Genomic DNA, 22,332 nt, shown 5'->3' with positions numbered 1-22,332 from the left:
ACACAGCTAGGGGGCAGTGCTGGCAAGCTAAGGTCCATTGAAGTGGAGGCGAGCTCCCAAAGGCTTAATCCGGCCCTGACTGAAGTGAACTAGTTTTTTACCTATATCCATAGAGTCAGAAAATTAGCACAGCAGACACCAGACTATGGAAGTTCATGGGTATTGACTTGATGAGACACACTATTTAATTTATATCTCTACAACATCCTAACATTTTGAGTAAACAATAATTTAATAAATGCTAAAAATGATTTATCTTCTGCCGTAGGCTGATTGATGTTCTTTGATTTGTGTTGGATTGCTTCATTCTCTTTCCAGATATCTGAATCTCGTAATGCATCTAAAATAGACCTTATACACCTAAAAAGTGCATACTACATGCATATATTACAGAGCTGGCAGAGCTAATTGACGGTGATAAAATCTTACTTTAAATTAAATTGTACTGTATTTCTAAACTCTGTTCAGTGGCTGATCTTTGAAAACATAATTATTGTCCCATCACTTTAATTGTCATAGTTACTTTATAGAGGGGGAGATATGGCAAACCTTCTAAAGAGGACAAGTGGAGGAGTTGGCCATGACAACCAATCAGCTTCTAGCTATAATGTTTTGAGGGGTTGTAGTCACCATCCCGGCAATCGGGATCCTGGTGGTTAGCATACCGATGCCAAGATCCTGGCCGCTAGAATGCCGGCAGGTGGCCGAGGACAATTCCCACTCGTGGTTGTCCATGACACCCATAAAGTGGGAATAGAAACTGTGGCGAGCCACCGAGCCAGCAAGGGACTTTGTTGCACTCACCCCCCTGCCGGCAATCTGGCAGCTAGGATCCCGGCATCGGTATGCCGACCACCGGGATCCCGGCCGCTTGTCACCCATACCAACGCATTTTAAGAGCTTTCTGTTAAATAGTTGCTAAACGCCAAATGGTTGTTATGGGCTTCTTCATCTACCCTTCTTAGAAGATTTGATACATCACCCCCTACTAATTTCTAATTCATGTTTGGTCAGGTTGTTCTCAGTTTTGAATAGAGCAGTAAGAGAACAATCAGATTAGTGGAATGTTTCCGTAGCAGAAAATGAGTGATTCTGTCTTGTGGGAGGCAGTGGCTTTTCCACATGTGTGATCATGTTCCAGTGACAGTGTCATCATGTAAAGATGAGAATAGGGTCTAGAATAAAACCCTACAGTTAGAGAATGGAAGAAGCAGAGTGCCCAAGCAGCACAGAGTAATGATATAAGTCTCTTATCCAGTTAATATATATAATTTGTCAATTGCGAATGCTTTGTCACATTTATTGGCCTCCACATAAATATAATTATTTATTTTATTAAGATCAATGATCCCAACATGTTACAGACAGGATGACTCATGCAGTAAAACTGATAAAGAACACATATCTATATCTGAATGTAGCAGTCTATCTTGCTGACATTCACGTGTGAAGTGGTTTTTATATACTTAACCTAGCTAAACAAAATACAGGGAGATGCCCCCAAACAAGTGTTATGCACAACAGTAATCTGATAACAATCAGTCATGTCACATTGAAAAAATCTGGCTAGAAGATGATGGCTATTGTTTGTGACTTCAATAAACCAGATATATATGGATCTGTGTGTGACCACATCGGACTGCAGTTGTACAAAGCTTAGTTGATTATTAATCAATGGTAATTCTACTTATATGCTTAAATGCATTCATCAGATGATAAGTATACTGTAACTATTACAAAAAAAGGTGTTGCATGTTATGTTGACATTCAGAATGTAAACACCAAAATGTCAACCAAGACATTACAGCATGTGACATATTAACATGACATGTCGTCAGACAGCATAACATTTTGTTTTCTACTTTTAGAGCCATAACGGCAGTCGAACCCTAACTGCAGCCTAACCCTAAATCTAAGCTAACTCTAGCTGCAGCCTAATTTTAATGGCAGAATAACCCTAACTGCAACCTAACACTAAATCTAACCTAACCGTAGCCACAGCCTAATTCTAATGGCAGAATGACCCTAACCGCAGTCTAGTCCTATTGGCTAGATAAACCTAACCTCATCGTAACTTTAAACCTAACCCTAACTGCAGCCTAACTTTAAACCTAACTCTAATCGCAGCCCAACCCTAACCAAACCCTAACCACAGCTTAATTATAATGGCAGAATAACATTAACCGCAGCCTAGTCCTATTGGCTGAATAAATCTACACTCAGCCCAACTTTAAACCTAACCCTAACTGCAGCCTAAACCTAACCCTAACCACAGCCTAACCCTAAACCTACCCTAACCCTAATGGCAGAATAACCCTAATCTAACCCTAAACACAGCCTAACTATAATGGCAGAATAACACTAACCTAACCCTAACCACAGCCTAACCCTAAACCTAACCCTAACAGTAGCTTAATCCTAAACCTAACCTAACCCTGTCCACAGCCTAACACTAATGGCAGAATAACCCTAACCTAACCCTAACCACAGCCTAACCCTAGCGGCAGAATAGCCCTAACCACAGCCTAACCCTAATGGTAGAATAACCCTAACCGCAGCCTAACCCTAAACCTAACCCTACAGTAATCTATAATCTGTGATATATACATCATGACTACAAACCTTCTACAAAGTATCTCTTTCTTGGAAGCTGCAAGAAGAAGCATTTGGATGTTGATGGTTTATGTTTAAGTAATAAGAGCATAAATTAGGTTACCTTCATTATTTGAAGATTTTTAATTTATGCATTACTATCAGAGATCTCAAATGTAAAAGTGGTTTATTCCTAAATGTGTTCATTTAATAATAATTGCATTTGTTGTAGATAGTGTACAATCTGAAAATGTTATTATTAAACAGAATTATTCTAATGCATTTTTAAGCTTTGTTTTTTAATTGGAAAATAGTAAAAATTCACAACTGAATGTTAGCTCTAACGCAGAAAGAATTGAGTCACACCAAGTCATTGCTTCCATCTTCGTCAAAGTCGTCCTCTATACCATCTGTCATCTCTTCCCCATCTACATCATGTCCTCCTTCAATGTGTTCTTCAATGGAATTATCTGCGTTTTCTGACTTGCATTCCTCTTGTGTCAGATCTATGTGATCTTCTATTTGCTTTTTTTGACCTAAAATGTAAAATATTATGGATGTCTTTAAATGATCAATATAAATACAGTGACTTTGTACAATAAATGAGTTAAGGCTTTAAGAAAATTACATTGCGTAAATAAATGAGTTGAATTATTGCAATTTAATATCATACTGCCTAGGCACATGCTGTAGACAGTAATAGTCTAATATCTCATTTGGATGCTAAAAAGAGCATCCTGCCTGATGAAATGTTTGTTTTTAAGTCACTCAATTCTTTCTACTTACACTCTCCCTTTTTTCTTCCCAAAACAGCATGGTGTCGTACAGAACAAGCTGCTTTCTCTTGGCAGAAAACAGCTACGAAAACAGGTCTAAAATATATTAGCAGTTTCTGGGGATCTGTCTATTGTCTTTGCGATAAGTGCATAAATAAAATACTGCATGAAATAATTACAGTAAAAAAACCCTGCTTGTGTGACACCATCTAAGCAAAACCCATTGATTTAAACAGAAAAACATTTTTAAAAAAACAGTGCTTTAAGAAAAAAGGGGTTTCGGTCAGGATCCTGGCTGTCTGGATCCCGACAGTCAGAATACCAATGTTGGAATGCCAACACTGGTATCCCGAATAGGTTCACCATCCCTGCATCGGAATACAGACAGCTGAACGAATTGACACCGTGCCGCATGAGAGGTAAGCAATTAAGTTTAGGCTGCTGCCCCGGTGCGGGTGTGTGTGTGTGTGTGTCAGGATTAGGCTGGGGGGAGAGTGGGGCTTAGGAACTCCTCAGGGAGGGTTAGGTTTAGGCTGTAGGGAGGGGGGGGGGCTTAGGGTTAGGCACCACTGTGAAAGGTTAGGGTTAGGTAGTGCTGAAAGTAGGGTGGTACGGGGTGGTATGGAGTACCATTAAGAAATTTGGTGGTGGTACGCAGTACCGTCAGCCCTCCACTGGCGCATAATTTATAAGGGACATTTTTTGTATTGGAGTGTATTGGAATTGCCTGGTGCAGTGAAGTCAATCCACACTTACTGACTTAAACAGTAATGCATGATTATTCCGTGAACACAGGTGACTCAGATGTATTACTGATATAGGCAATTAGGGGCCCTTATATCATACAAGGTAACAGCAGTGGTAGCGGTACTTATCAGGAGTTGTCTCTGGTGGTAAGGGATGGAGGACTGCACAGCCGTGCAGTCTGACTCCCGCTGTAGAGAAGATGCGGCGCCAAGGTCAGTGTCAGCTCCAGAGCCATGATACATGCAGTGGAATGCTGTGAGTCTCTGTAGCTGAGATCCGCTCCCAGACTCAGCACTGCATGCTTTCATGCACCAGGACTCAGTCTCTCTCAATCACTCACTCTTAGATGGAGGAACAGGAAACTACATCATATGACTCCGCCTCTGAGTGACTCCTGGCACTAGAGGTCTAACACTAGGGGATACAGCCATAGACTGGTACACAGAAGGAGACAGAGTGCACCATATTCTAATATTTCTGTGTGTGGTACATAAAATGGTGTCAGTGGCATAACTGTGTGTGGCATAATATGTAATAGGCATTACAGTGTGTGGTATAATATGCAAGGCATTACGTTGTGTGGTATAATGTGTAATAGGCATTACGGTGTGTGGTCTAATGTGTAATAAGCATTACGTTGTGTGGCATAATGTGTAATGGGCATTACAGTGTTTGGCATAACATGTAAGGGGCATTACGTTGTGTGGCATAATGTGTAATAAGCATTACATTGTGTGGAATAATGTGTAATGGGCATTACGGTGTGTGGATAATGTGTAGTAAGCATTACGTTGTGTGGCATAATGTGTAATAGGCATTATGGTGTGTGGATAATGTGTAATGAGGATTACGTTGTGTGGCATAATGTGTAATAGGCATTACGGTGTTTGGTATAATGTGAAAGGGGCATTACGGTGTGTGGCATAATGTGTAATAAGCATTACGTTGTGTGGCATAATGTGTAAGGGGCATTACAGTGTGTGGCATAATGTGTCCATGCCCCTATTGTCATGTAGCAACTCCTCTAGTTTTGTGTGACCATGACCCCTCATGACACAGGACCACACCAATTTCAACTAACAGTACCACTAAGAAAAAAGTTCTACTTGCGCCACTGGGGTTAGACTATGGGGAGGGTGAGTTAGGATTAGGGGGCCAAGGTAAGTATACCTTCCCCTGCTGGGAGTCCGACCATTGGGATGCCGCGGGCGGTATTCTGACTGCCAGCATCCTATACATCGGCAAATCGAACTAAACCCAGAAAATCACAGCAGAAAATGTTGACACCTCCGCTTTGATTGCCCTCGACAAGTTGCTCCTTTCCAAGACTTTTGTACTGTATGTATAATTCATTATTACCTCTATTTTCTGAAATGGGTAATTGGGCCCTGATGAGTTGCTGATTTGCTTCATGCCTGCCTAGGGTGCTAATGGTCAATTTACAGGGCTCTCCACCCTGACACCCTGTTAATAAACCCATTGGGTAGTAAAAGAGTATTTATCTTTGAATGACAGACAGATATGTCCCCTTTTGCAGCACATGAAAGTGGTGCTGCACATAGTAGTTTTTGAAAACAAATTCCAGACATTTGACCATTCCCACCAGTACCTAGGCCCCATTCAGCTCTCAACAGACCTGGCTGTCAACAGTAAATGGACAATGCTCATCCTTTGCTAGGCCCAGAATTTGGATACATGACTGGTAGCTTTCACATTACAAAGAAGCTGACCTTTAATAAATATACCCCTTAGGGGGGAATTCAATTAACTGCGGTAATCTACCACCGGCTAATTGTTCCCCCAGAGCTATTCAATTGTCCCCAAAGTTAGCCCATAGGCTGCACTAAACAGATTTTTTATTTGAGACCTGAGCAGGCTCGAAAAACAACCACTGAAAAATAGTCTGTTCCCAAGCTGTTCCCATATGTCAATTATGTGTTAACACCCGAAAACAGATATTGTAACAGGCCAAAAAAAGGTCTGTAATTAAATAGCCTGCAGTTAACAATCATCAAAAATCTTTAGGCTACCCTCATTGTTCAATGAGTGGGGCTAAATGAATTCCGGCCTTAGTCTCTGATTGAATATACATTCATATGATAGCTATTTGATATTTAAGCAGTATAGTGCATCATACTGATTCTTGAGATTTTATGACAGTTTCATGTAGTGTCCCAGTTGTCATTAATTAACAGGTTAAATGTGACTTGCCTAAGACAACAAATCTATGGATCAATGATTATTGAAAAAAATCAATCTGTAAAAATTAAATTTGAGGAGACTTATTTCTGTGAATTCTTAATGTGCTGTAGTATGAAATGTGTATTTCTAATTTTGTGTGTCTGGCATAAATAATTCAATAATGCCAGCGGCACCACGGTACATAAAAAGAAGAGGCTTTTCAAACTGTCTTTGAATGCTTTGTAAAGCTTTAGAGAGTAGCCTAGCAATGCATGCAGAGTGGATTCTGCAGAGGAATTCAGCAAAAGGAATTTTAGCATAAGAATCTTTGCAAATTTCCAGAAGTACATCTGTTTTTTTTTTCTCCACAAACTTTGTTCACAGATTGGTCCTATTGCGTTGCTACAGACAATTATAATGCAGCAGATTGACTGAATAGATAATGCTGAAAATGGGTCTTCAGAATTAGAAAAACTTTATTTAGCCACTTTCTGAGATAACGGAGAGCAATTGCCTTGCTTTCTGTTGCCAAACTGTCTGTGAACATAAGGTAACATAGGTTATCTTATCATTCTCTATACCAGGCTTTCCCAACCACGGATATCACTAAAACCTGCACTGTTGGTGTGCCTTGAGGACCGTGGTTGGGAAAGCCTGCTCTATATAATATCTTTAAACAATCATTTGTTATTTTATCAAAATAATATTTATATTATAAAAGATTCTAAATTTCTACTCAGAATGTCTTTCGTCAACTATATGCGCTTTATCTAGGAATAATCAGATATGATAAGTGATTACAAGTGACACCACAGAATGGATTACAGATACTTTAAACTGACAAATGATAATCGATGACTGAAAAATCACATTTGATAATAACTGTGAAGTGAATGCTAACTAAAGGCAGTGCACAATATTTTGCAAACGAGGTTGGCATTATTTTGCAAATTAAGTTAACAGTTACGTCTGTAAATCACACATTACCAAGTGGAACCCTCAGGGCAAGTCCAGACGGTTTGTTTGGAGTGTATCTGAAGTTTAAATGGAATTAATGAACTGATTCATAATTATGCGGCAAAATGTAATTGTTTATATTTAACTAAATCTGTTCCTTTGGTGCTTGTTCTGTCCCTTTGCAACAGAAGGCTGTACTAGAAAGGATGCGCATTTCTATATTACATTATTCGGAGCTGGATGGATGTGAGTGACAGACTTGTAGGCTTGCTCTGAAATACTAAAACAATGGATTCATACTGAAGACAGAAGTGAGTTTAATGATGGTAAAATAGTTTTACAGACTGGAATGAAGCTTTTCTTTATGTATCAGGACCCATTAGGATAGAAGATGTGGGATGAAAAACGTCAGCTGTCTGTAATAGACTAGAGAGATAATATGTTACTTTTTTTTACAGAGCTGTGGTGGAACATTGAACCCTTAAGGGCTGCTACATAATGAAATTCGGCCATAACTGCTTCCTCATTATGTGGTGATGTAGTTATGTGACCGGAGGTCAGGAGACCACCAGTCACAATACCGACGCCTACATCCCGCCCCCTTAAAAATCTCGGCAGTTGGCATGTAGACTAACAGGGACTATTCCCAATCGTTGGTGTCCACGACACCCATAGAGTGGGAATAGAACATCTGGTGAGCGCAGCGACCCAACGAGCCCGCAAGGGGCTTCATTGTGCTTGCCCCCCTCTCACCGGCTTTCTAAACTCTGGAATCTCAGCGTTGGTATGGTGACTGGCGGGTTCCCAAACGCCGGTCACCCATACCCAACCCAATATGTTGCGTAATTAAATGTGTCTACCACATGTATGCATTCCTCCCAACATTTGCATAAAAGAAAACGGAACCTGATGCGCCGGTGGCACGCCCGCACCCAAAAAGGGGGCATGGCCTCAGTTGAAGGAGGCTCATAGTCGTGTATGCCTGGCACCTCCAAAACTGCCTTGCATTAATCCTACATCGTCTCCGTAATTTATTCTTTATGTACTTTACCACAACATTTTATGTATCAAAATTACAGTTTTGGTTTTAGCGGTCTTTTAATATTTCCTTTGCTTCATCTATAGTATATTGGGTCTTTGTATATGTTTAACTTATTGGGGGGAATTCAATTGATTCTCCCAGCGGCCGCCACTAGATGGCACCCAACAGAGAAATGTAATTATTGCTTTGTTCAGGCACGCTGAGCTGCGGAGAGACACATTTCAGCCCGCCGCCCCCCTGTGCTGGCGAGCTGAAATGTGTTTAAAGTGACCCGTTTGGGCACGATGAGCCGCGGAGAGACCCAGGCCCCCTTTGCAGTCAAGCTGAAATGTGTGAAAAGTGGCACTGTTCGCGATCATGCCCATTAGTTTTGTGGTTTATCGGCATTACGTGGCTAAACCTGACACTAATGGGCGCAATCAGCGCAATGCTTCCTTCACTTGAATATCGCCAAGATGGGAGATTGGGCGCTGATATCAGTTGAAGTCTCCCCATTCTATAGCCACTATTAACAGTGTTAGTATTCTTTGAACATTTCTGTTTATGTTTTTGTTTAATTAGAGCTATTAAATTTAACTAATGTTTGTTTCTGTTGCAAAATCCTCAAAGGCCACATTGGTAAAGATACAATATTAATAATTTCAGCAACACAGAGATGACTTGTAATTCCTTAGTGAAACATCTTGCTGTAATTCATCCTACAAGGCAAGAAACATAAAGAAAAGAACACACAAAGGCAATGACAGATGGAAGTAACACAGCATGATAGCATTGGCAGGGAGATAAACACACACTCTAGAGGAATAAGAAAAAAACACTATCCTTAGGGAAATTTTTTTTTAGGAAGACGAGGGAATACAGTACAACAGCACAAACATCAACTGATTATAACTAACAAACTCAAAAAAATCAAATACACAAGAAAATGGAGTAAATACTGTACAATGGAAGGACAGCAAATAAAAGGAAATCAAACAGAGTAGAATCATATTGCAATATAAATGACACAGTAAACAGTTAATTATTACAAAAGCAATGAGAGACTGAAATAAAGCAAATCACCATATACAGTATATCTATGGTAAAGTGTAATGTAAACAGAAAACAGAAAAAAGCTAAACAGCACAATACAAAGCAGCAATGAAGACTGATATGCCTGCAAAATTGGGGTTGATGAAAATTGACTACAATTTGATGACTGGTTCTTAGGATTTTTGGCAGGCTGATTTCAAATATGACCACCAAATTTCTCTATCACGCAAAGTGAATGTGAAAATATGGGGAAATAGCATAATAATGTGCACTACTCAACTGACTCGCTCGATATTGAGCAAAACAATTTTTATTGTGTGTTCTACAATGCGTTCATCTAAAGTTTACTGTATCCTGACAGTTTACTGTATCCCAAAACTTTACTGTATACCAAAAGTGTTAGAATTTATTATATCAACTTAATTTAGGGCAGAGAAAAATTGTCAATGGATTCGCTGCAATTTATAACTCAAATGGAAAAAGCACCTGCCCCCCAACTCAATGCTTTTTCCATGGGAAAACAATCATGACTTTGATGCATTATTACTCAACAACATGACCACTTATCAAAATTTTGCAACCTTACGGCACATCTATATCACTCATCCAATCGAATGACATCTGAACCATCAAAATATGTGTTCTCACAGCGTAGTAGTTGATCTCACAAAATATTGCTTAGCTGATAAAATATATAGATTCTGGTTGAAACATATGTAAAAAACCTTTAAAATAGTTGTATGCATGTTTACAAGTCCTTATACTGCCTTTTACTTTTCCCCTAAAAGCTCTTTTTGGTACTTTTTCTCTTCTAGACAGCTCAGGCTGTTCTCTGTGCCGCATCCAGCAGTAATCCAAAATCTTGGTGACATTCCACCTACCCTGGTATCTACTGTAAATTCTATCTCCTTGACATTTTGATGAAATCTTTCCCCCTACTCTTAAGATTTTCTGGAATTCTCTTGTATTCATGATGACTCATGACCAGAGGCGTAACTCTGAGAGGCAACAGAGTCATCTGCCGCCGGGCTCCTGCTCTGAAGGGGGGCAACTCTCCTCCCATTTTGCGACACCATTGAATTAAGTTAATTGATAGCTGCCGCTATCTCTTCAGTGTCCGACTTCCTCACTGGTCCCTGCACCTTACATATCACACCCTTTTTATTATACTGTAGATACACATTTTACAAGTATCATAACCAGGATTAGAAACCACAACCTATTAGACTGGAAGCTGGCACCTTACTGATGAAGCTATTTGCTCCTGTATAAGAAATATGAGAATTCTAAGTATATGAAGTTACTTCTCTGACAATTACACGTAACTTCATATAGTTAGAATTCTCATACTTCCTATACAGGAGCAAAAAGCTCCATCAGTATAGTGTATAATGTCTGCTGTCAGTGTAACAGGTCATGGGCTCTAATCCTGGGTATGACTGCTCAGAAATGTGTGGTTTAAAGTAAAAGACAATGAAATGTATATATACAGTATACATACACACGTTTTATATATCTCCTATATATTAGCCCTGTGACTCTGTGTCTGCATTTCTAACGCTGGGTGGAGTCACAGACCCTGCCCTGTACCAGTGTCAGCACACCTGGGTGGAGTCACAGACCCTGCCCTGTCCCAGTGTCAGCACACTAGCAGAACGGACCACTATCCAGACACACCACACTGCCAGGTAAGCAAAGAGACCCACACACCCCTCCCCTGCAAACACCCACCACCACCTACCACACCCACCTTACCCTCCACGGCGCCACACACAGCCGCTACCCAGTCCGCCGCTAGGCCGCCCCCCTTCCATCTCTTACAGTGCAGCCGCACCGCAGACCGCGGACATACACTCACGGCTACACGGCCTCCACACATCGCTCCCCACTACCGCTGCACACACACTCACTCACGGAGCCAGACCACACCGCACAGCCTGGCTCCCTCACTACCACGCCAGCTCTGATTCACGCTGTTACAAGACAGCCAACAGGAGCCTACCACACCAGCTCCCTCCGGCCTTCCCCAGCCCCGTTACCTGCAGCTGTCCTCCGCCGGACCATAGCATCGCACAAAACATTCCTCCCCTCCCCACTACCGCTGCACACCCTGTCTCACGGAGCCGCAACACACTAGCCTCCCTCACTACCACGGCACCTGCGCTTCCCTTACCTCCGTAACCCGCACCGTTCTGCCTGCGCCCGCCAGCCCTGTCCCAACTCCAGCATCACCCAGCAAAAATCCACCCCCCGCACCCACCACCATCAGTATAGCAGCCAGCAGTAGCGAACGCACCCCGCACCCCTTCCCCAGTTTGGGAGTAAAGCTGATATTGGTCGTCGTGGTGGTGCTGGTGGGGGGGGGGGTTCTATTACTTAATGGCTGCTATTGTGCTGGAAGGGGGGGGGAGTGGAATGGCTTAGAAAGGGGGAAAGACACAACACACTCTAAAAAACACCAACACCTATGCCACCTTACAACAAGTCTCACACACACACACACATACAACTGTAACACCTCATAACCCCTCACCACTACACCAAGTTATACAGTCCCCACACCACATATACGAGCAAGCAGCAGCGCACCCCTCCCCCCCCCCCCCTTACCCTCCTTGGCACACAGCTTATGCTAATACACCACCCCTGCAGCTCATACGAAACCTCATCAAAACCATCAACCTCCCCCTACCCTACTCTCCACCCCTCCCATGAACACTACAAAGCCACCCATACCCTTCACCATCCACCCACACACCCCATGTGGAACTCCTCCACCTATGGCAGCCTCGGACATACCCTCCCCAATGCCTCTGCCACACACACCCACAACTCCAACAAGCCCAACACCTCCTGCCCCCTCCACCATCCCTCAGCACAACGGTGTGAAGAGCGCCCGTAGGGCGCAATGAATCACCTAGTATATATATATATATATATATATAAACTATATATATATATATATATATATACTGTATCTATCTATATATATATATATATATATATATATACACACACAAACACACACACATATATATATATATACGCACACATACTGTACATACATATATTTATCTAAATATAGGGGGGGAGCACCAATATTTATCTTGCCTCCGGCAAACTGGGACGAACTTATGCCACTGCTCATGACACCGATTATAATCATTGAATAGCCAACCTCACTCTTCCCCCTATTACTATTCTGTGTTCTTAGCATGCTCCTTCTACAAAACTTGTTCAAATTGTATTATACATTTTTTTCACAAAGAGGTATAATGACATTCTTGTTTTAAACTTCATACAGTCATTCTGGAAATACTGAAAAATTTGCGTTTTCTGAAAAATGGTATGTGATGGGACTTTTTGTAGTATGTTTTCTGAAAATAACACCCAAAAACCTAAAGAAATCAGCTTATTGTGTTAAATTTTTCCATTGCAGGTCAGTGTTATTAGTTTATTATAATCTATTGCCACAATATAACAATAGGGTTGGGTATGCGTGACCGGTTGCCAGGAGACCGCTGGCTCTGGTGGTGGGGTGTTGGAGGTTAGTAGAGCACATCAAGCCCTTTGCAGACTCACTGTGTTCACCAAAGGTTCTATTCCCACTCTATGGGTGTCGTAGGCGCCCACAAGTGGGAATAGTCCCTGCTAGCCAGCATACTGACTGTTGGGATTCTGAGGGGGTCGGGATGTAGGGGGAGGTACTGTGACCAGCAGTCTCCTGACCGCCGGTCACATAACTACATCCCATAACAATATATATCATCAGGACAGCTAATCGATACTCGGATGCATCCCTGATAATGGCCTGGCACAGTAAGAATGAGCTTACCGATTCACAGAGCCAGTCTCAGGATATGTGCATACAATATGTGACCAAATTTCTCACTTTGAATTAGTGGTTCCCTCCACCCAAAAAAACAGTTGAAGGAAAGAGTTTACAAAAAGTCCCTCACCTACTGTACTTCCCTTCTAGAAAAAACATTGTGCCTGATACAAAGGTGAATGCATTTTATGCTTGGCAGTGATTACTCACAGATTCCCAAGTTCTAAAATATGCACATGCCAGTGTAAGTATTCCTCTTGTGTACTTCCTTGCAATGGACTGAGCAAACCCTGTGACCCCACATTTTATATCTGAGCAATGCTCAAGTGCACTGGTGGATCCAAACTCTTCACCATCGGTCGCAACATTGACTCCTCAAGCTATCCCTGCCTGGCTCTCTTGTAACTTTCTTATGAAATGCCCACTGTTGGGGCGGCGCTGTGAAAGAGATCCCAGCCGCATGCCTAAACACACCCAAGACACTCCCATTACTCCTCCTCTTTTTGCAATGACATTAGGTGACCTCCCAGCCTCCACCCTGGACTGCCCATAGATCGCAGAGTAATAGCGATATCGTACATGACTGTGTATGCCATCTCACACATTGGTTTGTGCATGTGCAGTAAGGGTTTCTGTGGCGCCTCAGAAAAAAAATGTGTATGCTCCTTTAATTGTGAAAACCAGTGTTTGATAACCTGAAAGACATTTTACTGGCACAGTGAGAGTTAACAGAGTGGACCAGAGCATGGTCACATGTTCTAGTGGTGAGGTGGCAAGATTTGATGGGATGAGGAGCAAATAGAGCCTTGAAGGAAGAAGAAGTGGTCACGAGGATTGATGAGCTGGATTGCCCTACAGAAAGGCTTCTAATTACTATTAAGTTGCCTGCTCATTTCCAGGGGTTTCATATTCTGTGTTCCATGCTGGTTGCCAGGGCTTTCATGCTGTGGTTTCCATGCTCATTGCCAGGGGTTTTATGCTGTGGCTGTGTAATGCTTGTTGCCAGGGGTTTCATGGTATGGGAATCATGCTGGTTGCCAGGGGTGTATAATGCTTGTTGCCAGGGGTGTATAATGCTCATTGCCTGGGGTCTATAATGCTCATTGCCAGGAGTGTATATGCATGGCACCAGCCAGTCCACCAGCACTGCTCCCCTGCTCCCACTCCTCCCGCCCATAGTACTCCCCTCAGGGGTTGGGGGGGCGTATTTTCACGAAATGACACTGTTGCATTGTGACATCACAATGGAACTGCATCATTAAGTGAGACTCCACCCCATAAGTGGAGTACTATGTAAGGGAGGAGGGGGGCAGGATCCCAGCCAGCAAGTGTCGCAGTGGGTGCCCCGTGCCCACCACAAGAAATGGCACTGCATACTGCACTATGGCCCTCATTCCGAGTTGTTCACTCGCTAGCTGCTTTTAGCAGCATTGCACACGCTAGACTGCCACCCTCTGGGAGTGTATCTTAGCATAGTAGAATAGCGAACGAAAGATTAGCAAAACTGCTAATAAATAATTCTTTGCAGTTTCTGAGTAGCTCCAGACCTACTCACAGGTTGCGATCAGCTCAGTCCGTTTAGTTACTGGTTTGACGTCACAAACACGCCCTGCGTTCGGCCAACCACTCCCCCGTTTCTCCAGACACTCCCACGTTTTTCCCTGACACACCTGCATTTTTTAGCACACTCCCGGAAAACGCTCAGTTACCACCCAGAAACGCCCCTTTCCTGTCAATCACTCACCGATCAGCAGAGCGACTGAAAAGCGCTGCAGAATCCACAGCAAATCTACTAAGTTTTTAGTTAAATAACTAAGCGCATGCGCCCTGCGTGCCTTGCACATGCGCATTTTGCAACAAATCGCAGCATAGCGAAAATTGGCAACGAGCGAACAACTCAGAATGACCCCCTATATCGGGACATTCTGGACAATACTTTCTGCAAGACTGACCGGATCAGATTATCAAAGGTGAGCGACTGAGGTTTTCGCCCATTTTTAAATGATATTATCTTCATTTTGGCCAATACCATTGGTTTGAATACAGTGCCTTGCGAAAGTATTCACCTCCTTTGCATTTTTCATATTTTGCTGGCTCACAAACTGGAATTAAAATGGATTGTTTGAAGGTTTGCATCATTTCATTCACAGAACATGCCTACAACTTTGAAGATTTTTTTTTTATTGTGAAGCAAACAACAAATAGGTCAAAATAACAGAAAACTTCAGCGTGCATAACTATTCACCCCCCTAAAGTCAGTACTTTGTAGAGCAATTACAGCTGCAAGTCACTTTGGATAAGTCTCTATGAGCTTGCCACATCTTGCCACTGGGAATTTTGCCCATTCCTCAAGGTAAAACCTCTCCAGCTCCTTCATGTTGGATGGTTTTCACTTGTGAACAGCAATCTTTAAGTCTGATCACAGATTCTCAATTGGATTGAGATCTGGGCTTTGACTAAGCCATTCCAACATGTTTAAGACTGAAACAGGTTTTGCTCAAGAATTTCCCTCTATTTAGCACCATCCATCTATTCCTAGACTTGAAACAGTTTACCAGTCCCTGCTGCTGAAAAACATCCCCACAGCATGATGCTGCCATCACCATGTTTTACTGTGGGGATGGTTTTTTGGGGTGATGGGATGTGTTGGGTTTGCGCCAGACATAGCGTTTTCCTTGGTGGACAAAAAGTTACATTTTAGTATCAACTGAACAGAGCACCTTCCTCCATACATTTGGGGAGTCATCCACATGCCTTTTGGCAAACTCAAAACATGCCTTCTTATTTTTAACACTAAGTAATGGCTTTTTACTGGCCACTCTTCCATAAAGCCCAGCTCTATGGAGTGTATGGCTTATTGTGCTCACATGGGCAGATACACCAGTCTCTGCTGTGGAACTCTGCAGCTCCTTCAGGGTTATCTTTGGTCTCTGTGCTGCATCTCTGATTAATACGCTCCTTGCCCGGTCTGTGAGTTTTGGTGGCCGGCCCTCTCTTGGCAGGTTTGTTGTAATACCATGTTTTTTCCATTTGAAGATGATGAATTTGATGGTGCTCCAGGGGATCATCAAAAATTTGGATATTTTTTTTTATAACCCAACCCTGACTTGTACTTCTCAATAACTTTGTCCCTGACTTGTTTGGAGAGGTACTTAGTTTTCATGGTGTGATGACTCTTGCTTAGTGGTGTTGCAACCTCTGGGTCCTTTCAGAAAAGGTGTGTTTATACTGACAGATCATGTGACACTTAGATTGCACACAGGTGGACTTTATTTCACGAATTATGTGACTTCTGAAGGTAATTGGTTGCACCAGAACTTTTGAGGGGCTTCACAGCAAAGGGAGTGAATACATATGCACATGCCAATTTTCAAATTTTTATTTATAAAAATTATTTTTTCTATAACTTTTTTCTCATTTCACTTCACCAACTTAAGGGCCCTACACACTGGGCGATATTACTGATAGATATGAACAATATCGTTCATTAATGAACGAGATACCGTTCATATATTTCAGTGTGGAGGCAGCAACGATGAACGATGCGCAGCCCCGATCTCGTCCATATTTGCATGCACTGCTATGGAGCCGGGTGACGGCGGGAGTGAAGATACTTCACTCCCCCTGTCAATGCCCCCCCCACCGCCGGGTCGCCCGTCTGCCGTATCGGTGGTCGGGCAGCTTGGCGGCGGGTCGTGCAGTGTGTAGGGCCCATTAGACTATTTTGTGCAGAACCATCACATAAAATTCAGATAAAAAAAAAAAATAATAATTACAGGTTGGAATGTAACAAAATAGGTAAAAAGCCAAGGGGGGTGAATACTTTAGCAAGGCACTATACATCTCTGAATTAGCCGCTGAGCTATAAATAGCTCAGTGTGCATGGGTACACACCAATCCGATAATCGTATTATTTTACAATTGCTTTATGTACTTTACAATTAAATAGTATACTAGTCTGAAATATTACTAATAAATTCAAGTAGGATCAAAATCCACACTGAAAATTAACCTTGACCCCCTTATTAAATGATTATTTAATCATTACTTAAACCACCAATGCAAGAGCCCCACAATATTCAGTAAAACCAAACTTTATCACAGGATATGTAGCAACATAAAAGCTTTATCCGAGTCATTAATTGCTCACATCCTTGTTTTCTTGCTTTCCATTTGCAGCTCTTTCTTGCTGGTAACCTTTGCCATTTTATCATTACTCTCAGAAGATTCCATGACGTTTCTGATAATTAAATATACTTAAGTTGGCACTTATGAACTTTTTCTTTATTCCTTCTGCATTTTTAGCGTTGCTTGACCTTTCATAGAAAAATGCCTTTCCACTTTATTTTCACATAAATGTATTCAAATCTACCTATACTGCACTGATTTAATAGGTGGCAATGAATAAAGCATCATTTTATATTAGACAATTTCTTACATTATTAGGCATGTGAAGTATTTAAAGGACATTTCATTTTGGCTCTTAATCAGTCTGGTGTATTTCATTGTTGTATTAAATTTAATTTATCATATAAAGGCAGAATGTTTGTTGGGAGAAAGAGTGACAGGTTTGACGAGTTCAGCAGACATAAATGAATGTACTGCTCAGGAGACAAGGATAAGTGGAGAATAGGCTGATTCTGTTTCTATTCTGTATGAGTATTTGGGGAAGCGGAGGAAAACCTTTTGTGTTCACATAATCTGTCCGCCCTTATGTACTCTGAAAACAGCATTTGCACATTTTTGCATAAAACTTTTAGTCTCTGTATTTTGGATTGTCTGATTTTCAGAATTCTATTTTCCTATCTGTGAATCACAGTTATTATGTGGCCCTAGCCTGTGTGTAAGATGACCAACACTCACTCGTCAGGGACCATTTTTTACAAACTCTAACAGGGCCTGATGGTCTTGCTCTGATTCAAACTTGTGCCCTGACCAAAAGCTTTTGCTCTCTTGTCAGCTCATATAATGCCACTTGACCTATTCAATCCAACTAGCTGTCAGTCATTGACCCGCAGCCTTAAGACAAGACAAGCTGCTGCAGAGGAGGGATTGAGAGCAGGTGGCCTTATTTAGTTGCATATAAACACTACAGTTTTTTCAAGTACATTATTCAGCTGAATAATACACATTAAGATATTTTAATGCCAAATAGGACCTTAGGCTTAATTCCAATTTGGTTGGTGTGGTGGGTGTGACAGGAAATCCTGTGGGTCATGATACAAGCAGTCACATGACCGTAGCGGCATCCCAGCTTTTAGAATGTCAACAAGAGACGGGGTAATTCATTTACCCCTCCCCTTCCCCCTACCCTAACTCACTTGGGTTGTCGGTTAGGGCTAAGATAGTGGGGGGTGGGGTGGCTACTGCTTATCACAGGGGGTGGCGACTAGGGCTAAAACTCAGGGGTGGAGGTGGCTAGGGCCAAACCCACCCTTTCCCGTAGTGCTCAACCCTAATTTCCCCAGGCCCCAACCCTAACTCTTATCCCAATACTTACCTTTGGGATGTCGGCAGTCAGGGTTCTGGCACTGGGATTCCGAGTGATGTCGGGATTCTGGCATCGGTCACCTGACCACCGGTATCCAGTCCACCGGGATGTTAATCCTGTACAATACCATACAACAAATATTCTAACACTGCAGGAGGCTTCTGTAGGAAATAGATGCATCCTTTCAGCGGGTGGTCTTCTGTATGCCGGCTGACGGGATCCCGGCGCACAGTATAACGGCGCCGGGATCCCGACAGCCGGCATACCGACACTTATTCTCCCTCGTGGGGGTCCACGACCCCCCTGGAGGGAGAATAAAATAGTGTCCGTGCCTGTAGCGTGGCGAGCGCAGAGAGCCCGCAAGGGGCTCATTTGCGCTCGCCACACTGTCGGTAAGCCGGCGGTCGGGCTCCCGGCGCCAGTATGCTGGTCGCCGGGAACCCGACCGCTGGCATATCATAGTGAACCCCTTTCAGCATCCAAAGATTCACCATTAGACTATGATTGTGACCGAAGTCCAGTCAGCGTAAGCATATGCTTACTGCACTCAGACTGACCATCGGAAGCTTTTCCTACTGGGTCAAGGAAGTCTGTATCCTATGATGCAGTCCCTAGACGTGGTACCCCTACAAGACAAGGGATACAGCCCCCATTTTGTAGAACAGTCCCAGTCACCACCCTGGCTCCACCCCCAAATTATCGTATGTTTGTCATGCTGTATGCTTTTGCTAAGGGTGGACTGGAAGCGATCTTGCAGGATCCGTCCTGCACATGCACTGCCACCATCGGATCTTGCAGGATCCGCCCTGCACATGTTCCCCCACCATCGGATCTGTACAGAAACCTTCAGGTTTGCATCCAAATCCAAGTCCAAATGTTGCACTTTTAATCAACACAGTGAGAACTCACATAGACACAGGGCTGGCACGATGCGCTCAGTGTGGTAAGCAATGCAGGGAGGTGCCAGACTGGAGAAGCGCTCTTCCTGCCCTGCTGCTGTTCATAGTTGCTGCACCTGTGAAACTGTATGACAGACAGTGGCAAGCATTAATCCCCTGGGCTGGGTCTCCCCTCCCCTCAGAGGCGGACAGTGCTACATGAGGAGAATGTTGAATCCCCACTGCCCCTCTCCAAGCCCTATATCAGTCCCTCCATACTGGGCCTGTGCAGGCTAGTCTAGTGTACAGAACCCGGCCGTGCAGACCCATCGGGAAAGGGGGACAGAGCAGGAGTGCAGCAGCAGCTGAAGCTAAGGAGGACCTCCTGACAGGTAGAAATCAGCTGCCACAATGCCCATGGCACTTACATGATCAGCAGAGAGTTGTTGGGAAGGGAGAGCTTATTTTAGAAAAACCATGATCAGTGTGGTATTTGTTGTGGGACGTGGGGAGGGTCAATGTGGTATTTGCTTTGGGATGTGGGGAGGCCAGTGTGGTATTTGTTGCGGGACGTGGAGAGATCAGTGTGGTATTTGTTGTGGGACATGGGGAGCTCAGTGTGGTATTTGTTGAGGGACATGGGGAGGTCAGTGTGGTATTTGCTGTGGGACATGGGGAACTCAGTGTGGTATTTGTTGTGGGACGTGGGGAGGTCAGTGTGGTATTTATTGTGTTGTGTGGTGAGGGCTAGTGGGGTATTTATTGTGCGACAAAGGGAGCTCAGTGTGATATTTGCTGTGAGACGTGGGGAGGGTCAGTGTGGTATTTGTTTTGGGACATGGGGAGCTCAGTGTGGTATTTGTTGTGGGACGTGGGGAGGTCAGTGTGGTATTTATTTTTTTATGTGGGGAGGGTTAGTGTGGTATTTGTTGTGGGACATGGGGAGCTCAGTGTGGTATTTATTGTGGGATGTGGAGAGATCAGTGTGGTATATGGTGTGGGATGTGGAGAGATCAGTGTGGTATTTGTTGTGGGACATGGGGAGCTCAGTGTGGTATTTGTTCTGGGACGTGGGGAAGTCAGTGTGGTATTTATTGTGTATGTGGGGAGCTCAGTGTGGTATTTATTGTGGGATGTGGAGAGATCAGTGTGGTGTTTGTTGTGGGATATGGGGAGCTCAGTGTGGTATTTGTTGTGGGACATGGGGAGCTCAGTGTGGTATTTGTTGTGGGACGTGGGGAGGTCAGTGTGGTATTTATTTTGTTATGTGGGGAGGGTTAGTGTGGTATTTGTTGTGGGACATGGGGAGCTCAGTGTGGTATTTATTGTGGGATGTGGAGAGATCAGTGTGGTATATGGTGTGGGATGTGGAGAGATCAGTGTGGTATTTGTTGTGGGACATGGGGAGCTCAGTGTGGTATTTGTTGTGGGACGTGGGGTATTTATTGTGTATGTGGGGAGCTCAGTGTGGCATTTATTGTGGGATGTGGAGAGATCAGTGTGGTGTTTGTTGCGGGATGTGGGGAGCTCAGTGTGGTATTTGTTGTGGGACATGGGGCGGTCAGTGTGGTATTTGTTGTGGGACATGGGGAGCTCAGTGTGGTATTTGTTGTGGGACGTACGTGGGGAGGTCAGTGTGGTATTTGTTGTGGGACGTGGGGAGGTCAGTGTGGTATTTGTTGTGGGATGTGAGGAGGTCAGTGTGGTATTTGTTGTGGGACGTGGGGAGGTCAGTGTGGTATTAATTTTGTTATGTGGGGAGGGTTAGTGTGGTATTTGTTGTGGGACATGGGGAGCTCAGTGTGGTATTTATTGTGGGATGTGGAGAGATCAGTGTGGTATATGGTGTGGGATGTGGGAGAGGTCAGTGTGGTATTTATTGTGTTATGAGGGGATGGTTAGTGTGGTATTTGTTTTGGGATGTGGGGAGGTCAGTGTGGTAGTTATTATGGGATGTGGGGAGGGTCAGAGTGGTATTTGTTGTGGGACGTGGGGAGGTCAGTGTGGTATTTGTTGTGTTATGTGGTGGCATGGGTAGGTCAAAGGTGTGTGATGGTCTCAGTAGTTTGCGGTGGTATGTGCAGCAGTGGCACAAAAGGTGGTCCCAGTGGCATGTGGAGACACTTGAGGTGGTCCAAGTTGCATATGGAGGCCCATGGTGTGGTCTGAGTGGCAATGAGAGTGTGTTTATATTTGTTAGCAAAATATTAAAAACAAAAAAGATAATAGAAGATGTGTATATAAAGAATGTTTGCTTACTCTGTAGGTGGGAGAGCAGTTTTCAAGAGGTGACATTTTTTTATTTGTCCTGGGCACCATCAACCCTACTTACATCTCTGTACATATGACGTCACAGGAATTGGCAACTGTGACTCCCAGTGCCCTATGTAAGCCCTGTAGGAATGACTGCCTAGTTTACCAAGGGGTCTATTTACTAAGCATTGGATGAAGATAAAGTGGACGGAGATAAAGTATCAGCCAACCAGCTCATAACTGTCATTTTTCAAACCCAGCCTGTAACATGGTAGTTAGGAGCTGATTGGCTGGTACTTTATCTCCGATCACTTTATCTCCATCCAAGGCTTAGTAAATAGACCCCCAAGTCTCCTACCAGGTGAATGGCTCAGGTACCTACCAAGGAGCAGCATACAAGGGTCAGTTAGCACCACATAGTTTGCGGCCTGCCCCTGAACCCATGTCATCTCCTCCTCCTCTAACATGTAAGTTTTGTTCATGTCTCTTTTTTTCATTCTCCTCTTTCTTTTCTTGCCTATGTCAGCCTCTTTGCCCTTTTCTCACCTATGCCA

The 22,332-nt window shown here is 43.4% G+C and overlaps 1 protein-coding gene across 12 annotated transcripts in view; it reads right to left on the bottom strand.

Annotated features, from left to right (window-relative positions):
- Positions 1–22,332, bottom strand: part of RALYL (RALY RNA binding protein like) — a 1,174,022-nt gene that overhangs the window by 14,468 nt on the left and 1,137,222 nt on the right. For all 12 annotated transcript variants that reach the window (XM_063924013.1, XM_063924021.1, XM_063924012.1 and 9 more), the window contains one exon: positions 2,959–3,128. In XM_063924013.1, the coding sequence (XP_063780083.1) occupies positions 2,959–3,128 (170 nt within the window). The remainder of the gene's footprint in view (positions 1–2,958; positions 3,129–22,332) is intronic.

This window comes from Pseudophryne corroboree, chromosome 5 (assembly GCF_028390025.1).
Source record: "Pseudophryne corroboree isolate aPseCor3 chromosome 5, aPseCor3.hap2, whole genome shotgun sequence".
NCBI lineage: Eukaryota > Metazoa > Chordata > Amphibia > Anura > Myobatrachidae > Pseudophryne > Pseudophryne corroboree.
This window is presented reverse-complemented; position numbering and strand designations above follow the sequence as displayed.